The 13,675-nt window shown below is 36.4% G+C and overlaps 1 protein-coding gene across 2 annotated transcripts; it reads right to left on the bottom strand.

Annotated features, from left to right (window-relative positions):
- Window positions 1-1,387: 1,387 nt before the first annotated feature.
- On the bottom strand, window positions 1,388-13,196 carry Kiaa0408 (KIAA0408 ortholog). Of its 2 annotated transcripts, none has more exons than XM_090338161.1 (5): window positions 13,061-13,196; window positions 9,911-10,267; window positions 9,743-9,822; window positions 7,131-8,391; window positions 1,388-4,514 (listed from the first exon to the last, which is right to left on the bottom strand). In XM_090338161.1, exons 1-5 carry the CDS (start codon window positions 13,193-13,195, stop codon window positions 4,341-4,343), a joined length of 2,007 nt encoding a protein of 668 aa, XP_090194287.1. In that variant the 5' UTR covers window position 13,196; the 3' UTR covers window positions 1,388-4,340. The 2 variants fall into 2 exon arrangements, with proteins under 2 accessions (XP_090194287.1, XP_090194288.1); XM_090338162.1 differs by having other exon boundaries at window positions 9,911-10,122; window positions 13,061-13,148.
- Window positions 13,197-13,675: the final 479 nt, after the last annotated feature.

Raw genomic sequence — 13,675 nt, 5'->3', positions numbered from 1 at the left:
GTCATAATCATGGATTAATTTTATATAGCCTGATCCTTTTGAAGACAGGAAGGTCATGATTCATGGAACACTAAGATTGTCCATTGATTGATTTTAACCTTTGACAATGTGCCCTACATAAAGCTTTATATAAAATCAAAATACAGCATTATAAATATTGTCCATTTTTTGTGAATGTTGTTGGCAACTGCTTGAACTTTTTAAGCCTCCATGTCAAGATTGCTAGCTAAGATCACTGAAAAAGAGGAAGGAATGTGCCTTAATGGTAGAGTGCTTACCTAGGGATTTGATTCCTTGGTATCACATAAACACAATAAAAAAAAATTACAAAGATCACTTGACAACACTCAATGAAAGTAAACAGCCCCAGTGTGGTTAGGAAATATATCAAAAACCTGAAAATAACTATTAGCTCATTTTCATTCTCTCCTGCTTGTTTGGGAAAGGATCTGAGTCTGGAGAGCAAAAGTCACCTCATTTATTTCTAACCTTTATCTTGAGAAATATTTGTTCTCAATATTTTGATTGGGAATGGAAATCACAAAGCCTGCCTTGATATTTGTTGTAAGCAAAACAAGTAATGGAATGTGAATGAGTGAGGTTTACAAATACAGTCACAGATGCACAAAGAACATAGGAACGTTGAAAAGCAGGGATCTTCAAGGATCAACTTAGATCCCATCCTGGAACCCTTGACAGCCACAAACATTTCTCTTCTCTGAGCAACATTTTACTGAATAACTTCTATGATGATTCCATTTCTGGATGATTCCTAAACTTCTATATCATTTCCTATGTAACTGGTCCAGATTTCATCAGACCCAAATATATTATGCCATGTGAATTTGTTTTACAAATACAAAAATTATTTCCTATGAAAAAAATGACATAATGAATGGTGGTTGTCTTTGCCATCTCCTGTTTTGTTTTTGACTTTTTTTCACTCTGAAGCTTGTATTTGAAAGGAGTTTACTTTCCTAATTAAATGAATAAAGTCATAGCTGTAAATTTTGTTAATAAAGGCACTCTGTACTATTTCTAAAATGAAGAAAGTGAAACAAAATAACACTATACATTTGCATCTCCCAAAAAGTAATTCCCATGAATGAAGATCCTAGAAGTGATTACTCTTTTCAACATTTGCCAGGTTTACTTAGCAGCAAAATGACACAGAGTGGATGTCTGTGTGAGAAACTCTATCAGGTTGTATGTGGTTAGGAGCAGGAAGTCAAGCAGATGTATTTTAAATTCCAGAGATATTTTTGGAGAATCTAGACCGGAATTGTGTACACATTTGAATTTAGACTTACATCGTCTCCCTTGCTGCAGTTCCCTGTAAAAAGGAGAGACATGAAAATATTCTCAATGTAGACAACTACACACCAAGTGTTTCCAAACTTATTTTATTTAACAGCTTCCAAAGGATGAAGGAGATTGCAATATCAAGTAATCATTCAATCAGAAATGTGCCTACAAATTTATTTTCAAGATCTTTTTAGAGAGGTGGATACTCTGCTTAGGTTCAGAAGCTTCCTCAGGATGAGATGGTGGCTGGTTAAGGTCACCTATGTAAAAGCAAATCAAGTTTTAGGGCAACACCAACAAAATGACACATTACTTTTACTGTCTCTATATAAAACAAATCAAATCTGTGAATAATCAATAATGAATAACAGTGAACTATACAATGCACTGTTTATATGTTTATATTTGGCTTTGGGACATAAGGCAATATAGAGAAATTATGTAAGAGTAGTGTGTGTGGTATATGTGCGCATGCACACACATAGAGAAATTTAAGAATACTTCTTTACTTTTGTCTTACTATTTCTGAGTGTAGCCAACCATATCAGTAGTCCTCTATGAAGTAATGTGAGATTTTCTTTCTAAAAACATCTATAAGTTTTGCATCTAATCAGATTTCCATAAATGTTTACAAATTCCTTAAATGCAGAAATGACAGCATGATGAAGTGTACCAGTGGGTAAGAAAATGTCTATCCAAAGTAGAAAAATTACCAGTTATAAAGCACGATTGTACCTCAAAAATATTTTTTCAAGGAGAATTTCCACTTGATCGTTAATTTTTTCCGTAAAAAATTATAAAATATTTTAAAGGAGAACACAGAATAGTTAATCTGTTTTATCTGTGCAGTTTGAAATCAGGGGCTTTAATATTCCATGATTTTAGTCAATGTGTCACTAAGGTAGTCCCACTTATTCATTCAAATAATAATAAAAAGAAAATGGCTTAAATTCTGAAGGTTGACAATTCATTTATAGGTAACAAAGTCATATCTCAGGATGGTGTGGGGAGAGTAAGTGGGGGGGCACTGTGTTAGTATCTGATTGGTCATCATATAGCTTGCATTTCGATTTTGTTGTTGTTGTTGTTTTAATTAAGTACTCCCAGAGGATTTTGATTTAGCAGCAGTTTAACTTTTCAAGACTCTTGATTTGCAGGTAAAGGCAGAATTGTCACTTCTACCAGGCAGGCTGAAGGGCAGCATATATAGCAATTTACATCCCAGGGAATCCCCTTTCCAATATTTTCTTCCTTAAACTAGAAAGGTGTATGATTAAAGTGCCATCACTTGGTATCTGGGTTACTTTTCTTTGATGGATGTCATGTGAGAAAGAAAGATAATCCCTGAAGGAAATGAGAATTAGTAGAGTACGTCTATAGCCCTTGCCATCAGATCCATCCTCCCCCTTTAGTTTAATTCAGCTTACCTCCTGGAACTTACTGTACAGCATGGATCTAGTCATCACTATGCTACAGTAGTGAGCCTTTTAAGGCAGTCAGTTATTTGCAAATGTTTTACTTTACCTCAGAGCAGGGTATCATAAAATGAATCCCTCTTAGGGGCTAAAACATCATAAGGAGAGATCCCTTTACATATATTTGGCATAAGAACTTCTTGACCTTTTTGGTATTAAAAGATGAAACAGAATTAATATCTAAATAATAATATAACTGGCTGTGAATAGAGGCAGTGGCAAATAAACATAAGACGCTTCTAAGAACTTGTATGTGGAATTCCAAGCACTTCAGCACTCCAGTTCTGCCAGTTCTAAAGATTGTATCCATATATTTACTGTGGGAAAATTGTAGCCAAGGTATACACACACACACACACACACACACACACACACACACACACAAAACATACATTCTTCTGTTTCTTATGCTACTGTGGGTGCCAATATTTAAGGCCTTTTTATAGCACATTATAAGAAATATAATTCAGTTCTCAATGAGATATTTTTTCCTGATCTTCCTTGTCAATAAAAAAGTGAGCTAGTCTTTTATCACTAATTTTAGGGGAAAAGTTAGAAAAAAGAAAAAAATACTTACCTCTAAGCATGTATAGCTCCAGATAAGACAACTAAACTAAAAGCTTACCATAATTGTAAGAAATAAGTAAAACTCAGCATAATATAACTTCATTTTGCATAAAATTTAAGGAGTATCTGTCAGTGAGGTTGACAAAATAAACTTATTATTTAGTCCTATCATTCATAAGGCAGTCTTATGATGTTGGCTCTGAGGATCAAGTATACAGGTAAAGCCATTTGAGACTACCAAATGATAGAGAAGCATTTATAAACATTTTATGCTGACTTAAGAATACTGACTTGTTAAATTTGTTGCAATTTTATTTAAAAGAATAAACAAGAAAATCCATGGTATAAGTCTATCCTCACGTGGATTAAGAAGCTAGTTATATGCTATATTTAGAAACTACTGTTAGATATGTGGTTAATTCTTTTTTAAAATGTAGTTGTGGGTCAAGAAAGTGATTAATTAATATATGAACCTCAAATGCCTTAGGTGAATACCTATTAAAAGGTATACAAAATATAAATAGTACTGTATATTTTCAAAACATTTAAATAAAAACAAAGAATATATAGGTATACATCAAAGTCAACACTAGCACAGACTTTTTTTTACCTAAATACATACTAGAATACTTATTACAGCACATGCAGCTACAAACACATGGCCATGCGTTATCGCCTTGCTTTCTGCAAACTGCAGGAAAGTTAGAATATACAATATTGTACACTGTTCCAACTTAAATCACAGTGAAAAATTAATAAGGATGACATTGAAAAAATCTGACCTAAGAAATCAAACTACAAAGAGATAATTCTTCTGTAGATTAAAAACACTGAAGACTGATGGAAAGTTAAGATTTTTTTTTTAAAAAAAACTGTTCTTCCTAGTAATCCTGAAAGATGCAGAGGAGAACAGGACCGGCTGTAAACACTCAGAATGTCTAGTGTAGCAACTGGGACTACAACTTCTGTAATCTATTAATCCAGGCTAGAGACTTAGATCATGTGTGCCTCAGCTCGCAGAGAGAGATTAGAGTTGTGTGCGATCCTCTGCAAGGCAGGGGGCGCTGATGGAGATCTAGACGCCCATCTGGATGGCAGCCTGCGATTTGCAGGTCTAGCTGGTCGGGAAAATCCTTTTCCATTTGAGGCTTTCATTGCCATGGATTCCTACAAAAATGAATGCATTTATCTTACTATACACACATCAGCAATGCAGCATAACATTATGGGTCCCAACTTGGGGGTTGGTTTCATAATGCATTTACAAGCAAAGAAAGCAGGTATTTATCTAGCATATATAGCTAGCCATGAGTGTTTTAATCAAGGTCAGTTTGAATCCAAACTCCAACTGTAATATGGAAGATGGTATTTGATACTCTTACAGCTCTCGTCACATTGGCAAATCTTGTTATAGTTGATGGCTTTGTAGGACTATGAGCTCAAGATCCAAAAGTTCAAGTCAAATAATTTCAATATGATGGATCTACAGACTATTTCTTGGGGGATACTAGAATGTTTGATGGTATTTGAAAATAATAAAAAGATAATCAGGCAATTGTATTAAGTTGTTTGTTTATGTCAGGCAACGGATACATTTAGAAAGCAAAAGCACAAGGCTTTCAAACATAAGTTACCTGTTTTGTTTTTAAACTAGAGATCACTGAGACGCTGTCCCACAAACGTTTAAGAACTGTACTTATCTCCTTAAAGTTTTTTTCTTTTTTCTTTCTCTTTTTTTTGCCATGCTGGAGATTGAACCCAAGGTCTCACACATACTAAGCAAATGCTCTGCTACTGAGCTATATACCCAGCCCTTACCTTTGTCCAAATATAACTTAATTTGAAATTGCTAATAAGATTTGCTAGCTAATTTGAGTCTTATGATGAGTGAAAAGCTTTTCCTTCTTTATCCTTTCATTGTCTTCTTTCCTTTGTTTTATTTTAATTTTAGTGAACATAACTATTAAAAAGATTACCCTTGGTTCTACCTAATCTCTAAACAAAGCTTGTGGCCTTTTATTGACAAGGGACAATACAGAGGCCTCAGTTTCTACTATTCTAGCCATGGCTGACAATAACCTGCATTTTATTTTTTCTCTCTTTGGAGGCTTATTATTGTTTTAATTAATTATAAGGGAAAGCTGACCAACCTAAAGCAAAGCAAAGTCTACTTATAGACATCTATAATACAGCATCTTGCTTCCAAATCAAAAACACACACACAAAAAGGAAAAACCCATTTATTGTTTCTTGCTAGCTAATGAGAATTTTTGTTGGTTAATGTGTATATTTCTATTGCATATCTCCAGCTGTAGGATTTCAGAGCTATTTCTGAGCTCAACTGAAAAATAGAGAAATGTAAAAGAAGGATTATTCATTGAAATACTGGTAAATAATCCCTTGCAATGCTTTGTAATTTTATACACATGGAAAGGAAATGCTTTATGAGTTTTCACTTTATCAATTTATTTGACCTCTTATAATTCATGGAAATTTTACTCTTTTGGATATGGACTACAGAGAAAGGATGGATTTATTTAAATTTTGTGGTTCCATTCTTTCTCTCGTTTATCTCTTCCCTTCCCCCTTCTTTCTCTCATTTCACGTGCTAAACATATCTCCATGTGGCCTTGCTCCCACATATGATCTTTTTTTTTTTTTTTTGGTGGGTCATGGGGCTTGAACTCAACCTGATACTGTCCCTGAGCTCTTCAGCTCAAGGCTACTGCCCTACCCTTGAGCCAAGTCCCACTTCCCATTTTCTAGAGATTAACTGGAGGTAAGAGTCTCAGGTCCTTTTGTGCCTGGGCTGGCTCTGAGCCTTGATCCTCAAATCTCAGCCTCCTGAGTAGCTAGGATTACAGGTGTGAGCCATCGTGCCCGGCTTCCATATATGGTCTTTTAGTATCATGGATAATAAAACTAAGACATTATTTAAATGATGTGGTTAGCCAATATTCACATTCTTGTGACTAATCCTTCCAACATGAATCAAATGCTACGAATGATTGATCATAGAAAATGACTGAAAAGTGAAAGCTATTTAGAAATATTTATATACTTCAAAAAACTTTAGAAATTAGCAAATGCACATTTTTCAATAATTTCTCATCCAAGAATATAGACATTTAATCTTCTTAAAGTCACTGGACATATTTCTCTAACTTATTTTTTTCTAACTTTTTTTTTTTTTTTTTTGCCAGTCCTGGGCTTGAGCTCAGGGCCTGAGCACTGTCCTTGGACTTTCTCAAGGCTAGAGCTCTACCACTTAAGCTTCAGCACCACTTCCGGCTTTTTTCTATGTATGTGGTACCGAGGAATAGAACCCGGGTCTTCATGCATGCTATGCAAGCACTTTAACCACTAGGCCAAACTCCCGGCCCTTTTTTCTAAGTTTTTTTTTGCCAGTCCTGGGCGTGAGCTCAGGGCTTGAGCACTGTCCTTGGACTTTCTCAAGGCTAGAGCTCTACCACTTGAGCCTCAGCACCACTTCCAGCTTTTTTCTATGTATGTGGTACCAAGGAATCGAACCCAGGATTTTGTGTGTACTAGGCAATCACTCTACCACTTGGGCAAACTCTCAGCACCTCTAACTTATTTTTAAGGAATATACTAACCCTGGTCTTTAAAAACTACAGTTTAAATTCATGTTGCTGACATATACTCACAAAGGATTCAGAGGCTAAGTTTCTAATTCATATGTGTATGAATGGACAATTGAACTCAGAGCCACTGCTAATTATGGATGCAGGTCTACTAAAATGTATAATTTGAATTTCTTACCTCTGTTATCTTTTTCTCATCTATTCCTCGTTTCACTTGCTGTCCCACAAACAAAGCTGTTTTTGGCTGAAATTCTTGCTCCACTGGATGTATTTCTAAATGCTGACTTAATGTGTCATTATCACTGGCATCAGAATTGCATTTGATCCAGTTATCCTGGAAGCATTTAGACTTTTGACATGCAGGCCCTGTTGATGTCTCATAGGTTTTCAGTAGCTTTTTCACAACACCATAATTTGACCTGGAGTCAGCTGACCTGGGTCGACCAGAAAAATTACTTGGTCTCCAGTCGTGCTCATGGAACATATTCCAGTAACTGCTAGGATTTCCATAATCCTGCATTTGTCTTATCAGGGCTGCTGTTGATTTCTTGGTGGGATTAGTGAGCATATTTTGCATGGACACAAGCACATGCCCACTGGTTTTCACATTGTCTCTTTCTGCAGTGTTATCACAGGGATGAAGATCCTCAGATGATTTTGAGTAGTTTTGACTCTGTTGAATTGCACGGCAATTTCGGTCTGTTCTAAACACAGTTCTGTTAAATTCATCTGTCTTCGCTGCCAGCCTTTCATTCCTTGTCATCCTTTCAAAGCCACAACCAAAACTTGCAAGTGAGCCACTGCTCTGTGTTATTGAGGAACTCCAGTCATTGTTTATATGAAGATTTGAGGGAGATTTGGGAAGGTGCTCTGGAATCATTTCAGATTTAGGGTTACTGGGAGTAGAGCTGTTTTGCTGAAAGCACAAAGCAGAAGGGCTCTTTTGTGTACCTATCCCAAAGTCATGTGACCACATAGGCAATCTGGTGTCTTCTTTACCTCGAAGATTATTATGTATGCTGATCTCTGGTGTTAAAACCTTTTCTTCCCTTGGACATAAAGTAGGTTTCCCAGAAAGGAAACCTATCTTGACATTCTTTTCTCCTTGACCCTTGTGGGCCACCCAGTTTCTGTGGGCTAAACTTTCCTTCAGTCTCTCTTGGACTTGTTCAGCATATGTGCTGGGAAAATTTCGAGATGTGCTTCTTGGAGGAGGAAGTGGTGGGGTTTCATTTCTTTGCAAATCAATCGTATCAATTCCACATTTTTTCATAGAATTGCTTTGGGGTACAGGGGTATAGCTCAGGTTCTTTCTATGTTCCTGTTTTTCCTTTTCTAAGCTGATTGGAAGAACATGCTGGTCATTGTTGATCAGATGTTCTTTCTGAGGTGCGCTGATTACATTTGGTATTTCCTGTAGAAAAGAGTCTGACTTCATCCTACATAAGGATCAAACAGGCATTTTAGTGATCATTTTATTTTAAGATAAATTCTTCAAAGAAGTGGTTCAAGCAATCTATTTCTGTAGTAAGAAAAAAATATCCTCACAGTTTCTCACTGTCATAGCTTCCTAAGAGTCACTAACTTCCATTTCCTGGATCAAGAGTAAGAAATGTCTTTCTCTCTTTTTCTATTTCTTCCTACAGTAACACTGTTATACTAAAATAAATCCTTACTAATTAGTAACTAAAACAAACAAACAAACAAAAAACAGATAACTGGCCCCAAAGGAAATAAGTACTGATCCCAGAATAATGCATCTTTGTTTACCATATCAAAACTCTAAAGTACCTTTAAATTTTTTGGCTACAACTGTTAGTTATATACTGTTTGCAAACTAAAGCAGCATTTTTGAGGCATGTGTATATGTGCACACATTTATATGCTGTTCTGAAAATTACATGTTGTTATTATACAGTGGCTAATCATAGAGAAACAAATGAATCAGACGTAAAATATTTCAGCTGAATCGCAATGTATAATCAAAATACCACATTTAACAGGATTTGCCCCATTACAAACTTTTCTCCAGGCCAAATTTAAGAAATGAACAAAAAGCTTCAGTAGAGGACGCCCATTAATTTATTGTAGAACGTGTACCTCAACTAAACACCAAAAGTAAAAGTATTTCTCATAAATGACAAAGAGAACTAGAAGATGTATATAAGAGTATTTGCACATAGCTGGTTCAGGCCTGTAACCCTAGTTTCTTGGGATTGAGATATAAGGATCTTGGTTTGAACCCAGCCCAGGCAGAATAGAGACTTTGTCTCCAATAAACCAGCAAAACAAAAACAAAACAAATAACTGGACTAGAGGTGTGGCACAGTGGTAAATAATCAGCTGTTAGCTGGAAGTGGGAGTGGGGATGAGGGTGAGGATGAAAGTAGAGGTGAGGGTAGTTGAGCAAGAGTACAAAGTTCTAAGTTCAAGGCCTGGTACTGGCAAGAGAAAAAAAAGCGCAAATCAAGACATACAGTTGGGAGTATTGCCTCTTGTATCCAAGAAAATAAATTCTTTTCATATATTTTTATTGTAATTAATAAAAGGGTTACATTATATTCGCCAGACAGAAGGCGCATTACTTCACAAACACTGATACTGTTTCTCATGTTTTGGTCTCCATTTACCTCCCCTCACCCCCGCCCTTCATCTTGTTTCCAAGAAAATAAAATTTTATTACTCAATAATTCTAAAAACTGTAAAGAGAAAACAGTTTGGATTCACTAACTAAAACCAGTATCCATACTGTTTTTCTGGAATAAAACAATTACATATGTGCCAGCCTACCTTCTGTGGTTAGACCGCTTTCGAATTTCCTCTTGAAAGCTGCATAACTCTTCACTAATTTTGGCAAGTTCTTCAAGGGCCTTTGCACATATAAACAATAGCATGTTAGCACTTAGAAATGTAAATATTTCCTTAGACATAGTCCAAGGCCAATCATATCTTACTTACAGTGTTGAGGGCTCCTGAACAGCTCTTACTTTCTTCCTCAGAGGTCTTCCGGCCAGGCCAGCCCTCACAGTCCTTGTCTGTGGCCAAAGGATCTGTAAACCCCACTTTTGATTTTTTGGTTGCTTTTTGCTCCTTAAACGCTCCATTCTCTTCACTGAGAAAGCTCTGCTCTATTTTCTTTTCTTTTCCCAGTCTGTCCCTGTGATGTACCCCTGTAAAATCAGATTGTTCTGAATTGGGGTCCTTTGGAGAAGATTCCAAGATTTTATCTTGAACAGCCTTTTCATGATCAAGACAAATGACTTTAAATCGTTCATTCATGTTGTTTTTCCTCCGAAGTTTTACCTCCTGACAAAGCTGTAAGAAAGAAATTAAAACTTTCCCAATCCACGTTGACAAGTCCTCTTTGCCATTTTACTTCATACTTTCCCAGATATTAATGCTTTTGCCTCCAAATGGGTCCTCTAAATTATGGATTAGCTGGAACATTTTGACCACCCTTAAGTACTCTTCTTTTATGATTAGAATTAAAAAAAACTGAAAGCTGTAATCCTAGTTACTGAGGAGGCTGAGATCTGAAAGCCAGCCTGGGCAAGAAAGTCTGGAGAGTCTTACTTCCAATTAACCATCAGAAAATTGGAAGTGTGCTGTGGCCCAAAACAGTAGAGTGCTAGTCTTAAGCAAAACAGCTCAGGGGTAGAGTCCTGACCCTGAGTTCAAGCCCCACAACTAGAAAACAAATCAATGAAAGATAAAACAAACCCTTATGTTTTTACATAATGCAGTAGTACAATCACAAGATTAGGATGAGTGAACCAATCATTGGTCATGCTTCTAATTGCTTTCAGAGAGAGTCAAGATTTTTTTTTTTGCCACTTCTGGGGCTTGAGTTCCCTGAGTTTATGTACTCAAACCTAATACAGTATCATTTGAGCCATAGCTCCGTTTTAGGCCTTTTTGGCTTTCTTTTTTTTTTTTTTTTTTTTGGTGTTTAATTAGAGATAAAAGTCTCAGAGACTTTCCAGCCCAGGTCGGCTTCAAACTGTGATCTTCAGATCTCAGCCCCCTGAGTATAGCTTGAGCCACCTGCATTTTGGGAGAAGCAAGAATTTAACATTAAAATAATGAGTTTTAGTCATTATTCTACTTGGATAGCAACACTTAACTGTCGAAATTACTAATATTTCACCTAGTAAGTTGCCTCATTCTGTTCCCTAAGCACATAGAGGCCAGTCAAAAAGATGTTTATTCCCCTAGTTGCTAGATAATTAGTTTTCACTAATTAATGTGCTTTTAAGGCTAAGATTGTGGCAATGACCTATGTATAACAGAGCTAAACCCCTGGATTCATCTATTTGTCTATAATAAAGCAGATCCTTGAGTTTTTTTCTTGTTCAGGCTTTAATTAAACCTGCAGGCACTTACTCAATTTCTTCCTAAAGATTTGCCTTCTCTTTATTCTTTGGAAAGTTTGTCAAATTTCAAAAGGGACCATCAGGTAACTATTAGAACAAGTGCCTACACTGCAAAACCACAATCAGCTGGATGCCAGTGGCTCATATCTGTAATCTTAGCTACTCTCAGGAGGCAGAAATTTGAAGATCATGGTTCAAAGCCAGCCTGGGCACTAAAGTCCATAAGACTCTTATTTCCATTTAACCATCAGAAAATCAGAAGTGACACTGCGGTTCAAGTGATAGAGCACTAGCCTTCAGAGCTCAAGGACAATGCCCAGGCCCAGAGTTCAAGCCCATGACCAACAAAACACAAAAACAAAAACAAAACAAAACCACAATCAATATGCATACTCCATGTATTCTAAGGATCATGTAATAACAGATTTATGGCTACTTTGTATTTACCCCAAATCCTAGTTGAAAGACATACTACCTGAGGTATTGCCTGAAGGTTGCTATTAATATCACCCTTTTTCTAAGAAAGTGTGGGGAAAACAAGTGTTTTCATTTCAAAACTATGGGAAAAGTGCTATTCCTAGGACATAGGTTTGTTTTAGTTTAAGAATTGTTTTCTCTGGGGCTGGGAGTTTGGCCTAGCAGTAGAGTGCTTGCCTAGCATGCATGAAGTCCCGGGTTTGATTCCTCAGTACCACATGCATAGAAAAAAGTTGGAAATGGTGCTGTGGTTCAAGTGGTAGAGCTCTAGCCGTGAGAAAGCCCAAGAACAGTGCTCAGGCTCTGAGTTTGAGCCCCAGGACTGGCAAAAAAATGGTTTTCTCTGTGACCTGTGAAAATACTTTGCACCCCCTTTCTTTTTTACTGTAGCTCCGTAGCTTACAAGAATGTAGCATATCTGGTACATTTACATATAAGTGTATGGATGATAAGTAGAGCACAGTGCTAGTATTCAGGTATTGAAACGTACCATCATGGACATTCTGGGTAAGTACATTATATAAATACATTCCCAACTACATAACTGTATACACAGGAAACAAACCATAATAGCATGACATAACTTGCCTCTGTGATTTGCAAACTATGTTTTCTTTGCTCCCTTAATTTCCCCTTCCTTCCTCCACTTACACATGACAAAATTGGATGGGATCTACAAGGAGGTACGGAGGTCAATCAGAATCTAAAACTCAGAAACTGGCACGTTCATGGATCACTGGCTGGATGAGTCTAGTTGATTACAATTTCCTAACTCTAGCATGCAGTCAAAATAATTAAGGATGCATAATTAATCTAGCCAGTTGTTTAGCCATGTAGGTAAAACAGTCTGCTGCCTGGCTAAACTTGTAAATTCAGTAAGTACACTGCCCAAGTGTACTCACTCTACAGACTCCATATAAATTACATACTGGCTTCTGAGAATTTAGGGTTACAGTCATGACCCACTGTTACCTCATTATAAACTTAACTTTTAATATCAAGCCTCTCTGGTCAGAAATGTTTAAAAAGTGGATGTACTATAGAGTGAAGTTTCAAGATCTTAATTTTAATGCAATGTTGTAAAATAAGTATAAATCCCTAAGATGCCATGAGGAAAAGTCATGCAATATCAATCAAGTAAATATTATTGATACTTGTATCTCTTTCAGTGCTATATAGAATACAAAAAATGAACTTCAACAAAGTTTTCAACCAGAACTTGAAGTTTAGAATACATTCAAAACAAATCAACTTGTACCTCTTCTATCTTCTTCTGCATGATCTTCCATTGACTTTCCCATTCCTTCCTTTCATTGTCAAACTGGTCCAGCAATTCCATCTTCTCCTTATGCCAGCTGGCCTCTGTGTCCTCCCATTCCTTATGTAGGTCCATGGCAACTGCGCAAATTTCCACAAAGAAGTGGGTCTGCTTGTCTCTGCCTTCTCTTAACTGTTTCTTGTAAACTTGGAGCTGTTTTATTTGAAGCAATTTCACTTGCCTTTAAAATGAAGCCTAATATAAACAGAAAAGGCAGAGTTCCAAATTCACATGCTTTCTGAAAATGTATTTTATCATTATGCCAAGTCATTAACATAAACTAGGAAACTGAACTCAAAGGAAGAGATCACAACCACCTGCTTAAGAAGAAACTAACACAGTCAATAAAATAAGAGCTATTGTTTACACACATGTTCCTCCTTTTAGAAACCAGTCAGTAATATGGTAGTAGACAAGATGGTGACATGCACTATTTGATATTAATATTCCTTAAACCAGCTAATTTAAAAACAGATTTTTCATGACCATCCAAGAGTTTAAGTATGAAAGTCAACCTGAGTGTGGCAGAATATCTAGAATAGCTTTTTTTTGTTC

This window comes from Megascapheus bottae, chromosome 8 (assembly GCF_031878675.1).
Source record: "Megascapheus bottae isolate mThoBot1 chromosome 8, mThoBot2.hap1, whole genome shotgun sequence".
In the NCBI taxonomy this organism is placed as follows: Eukaryota; Metazoa; Chordata; class Mammalia; order Rodentia; family Geomyidae; genus Megascapheus; species Megascapheus bottae.
Note: the sequence above shows the minus strand (reverse complement) of the source record. Positions and strands in the feature narration are given on the sequence as shown.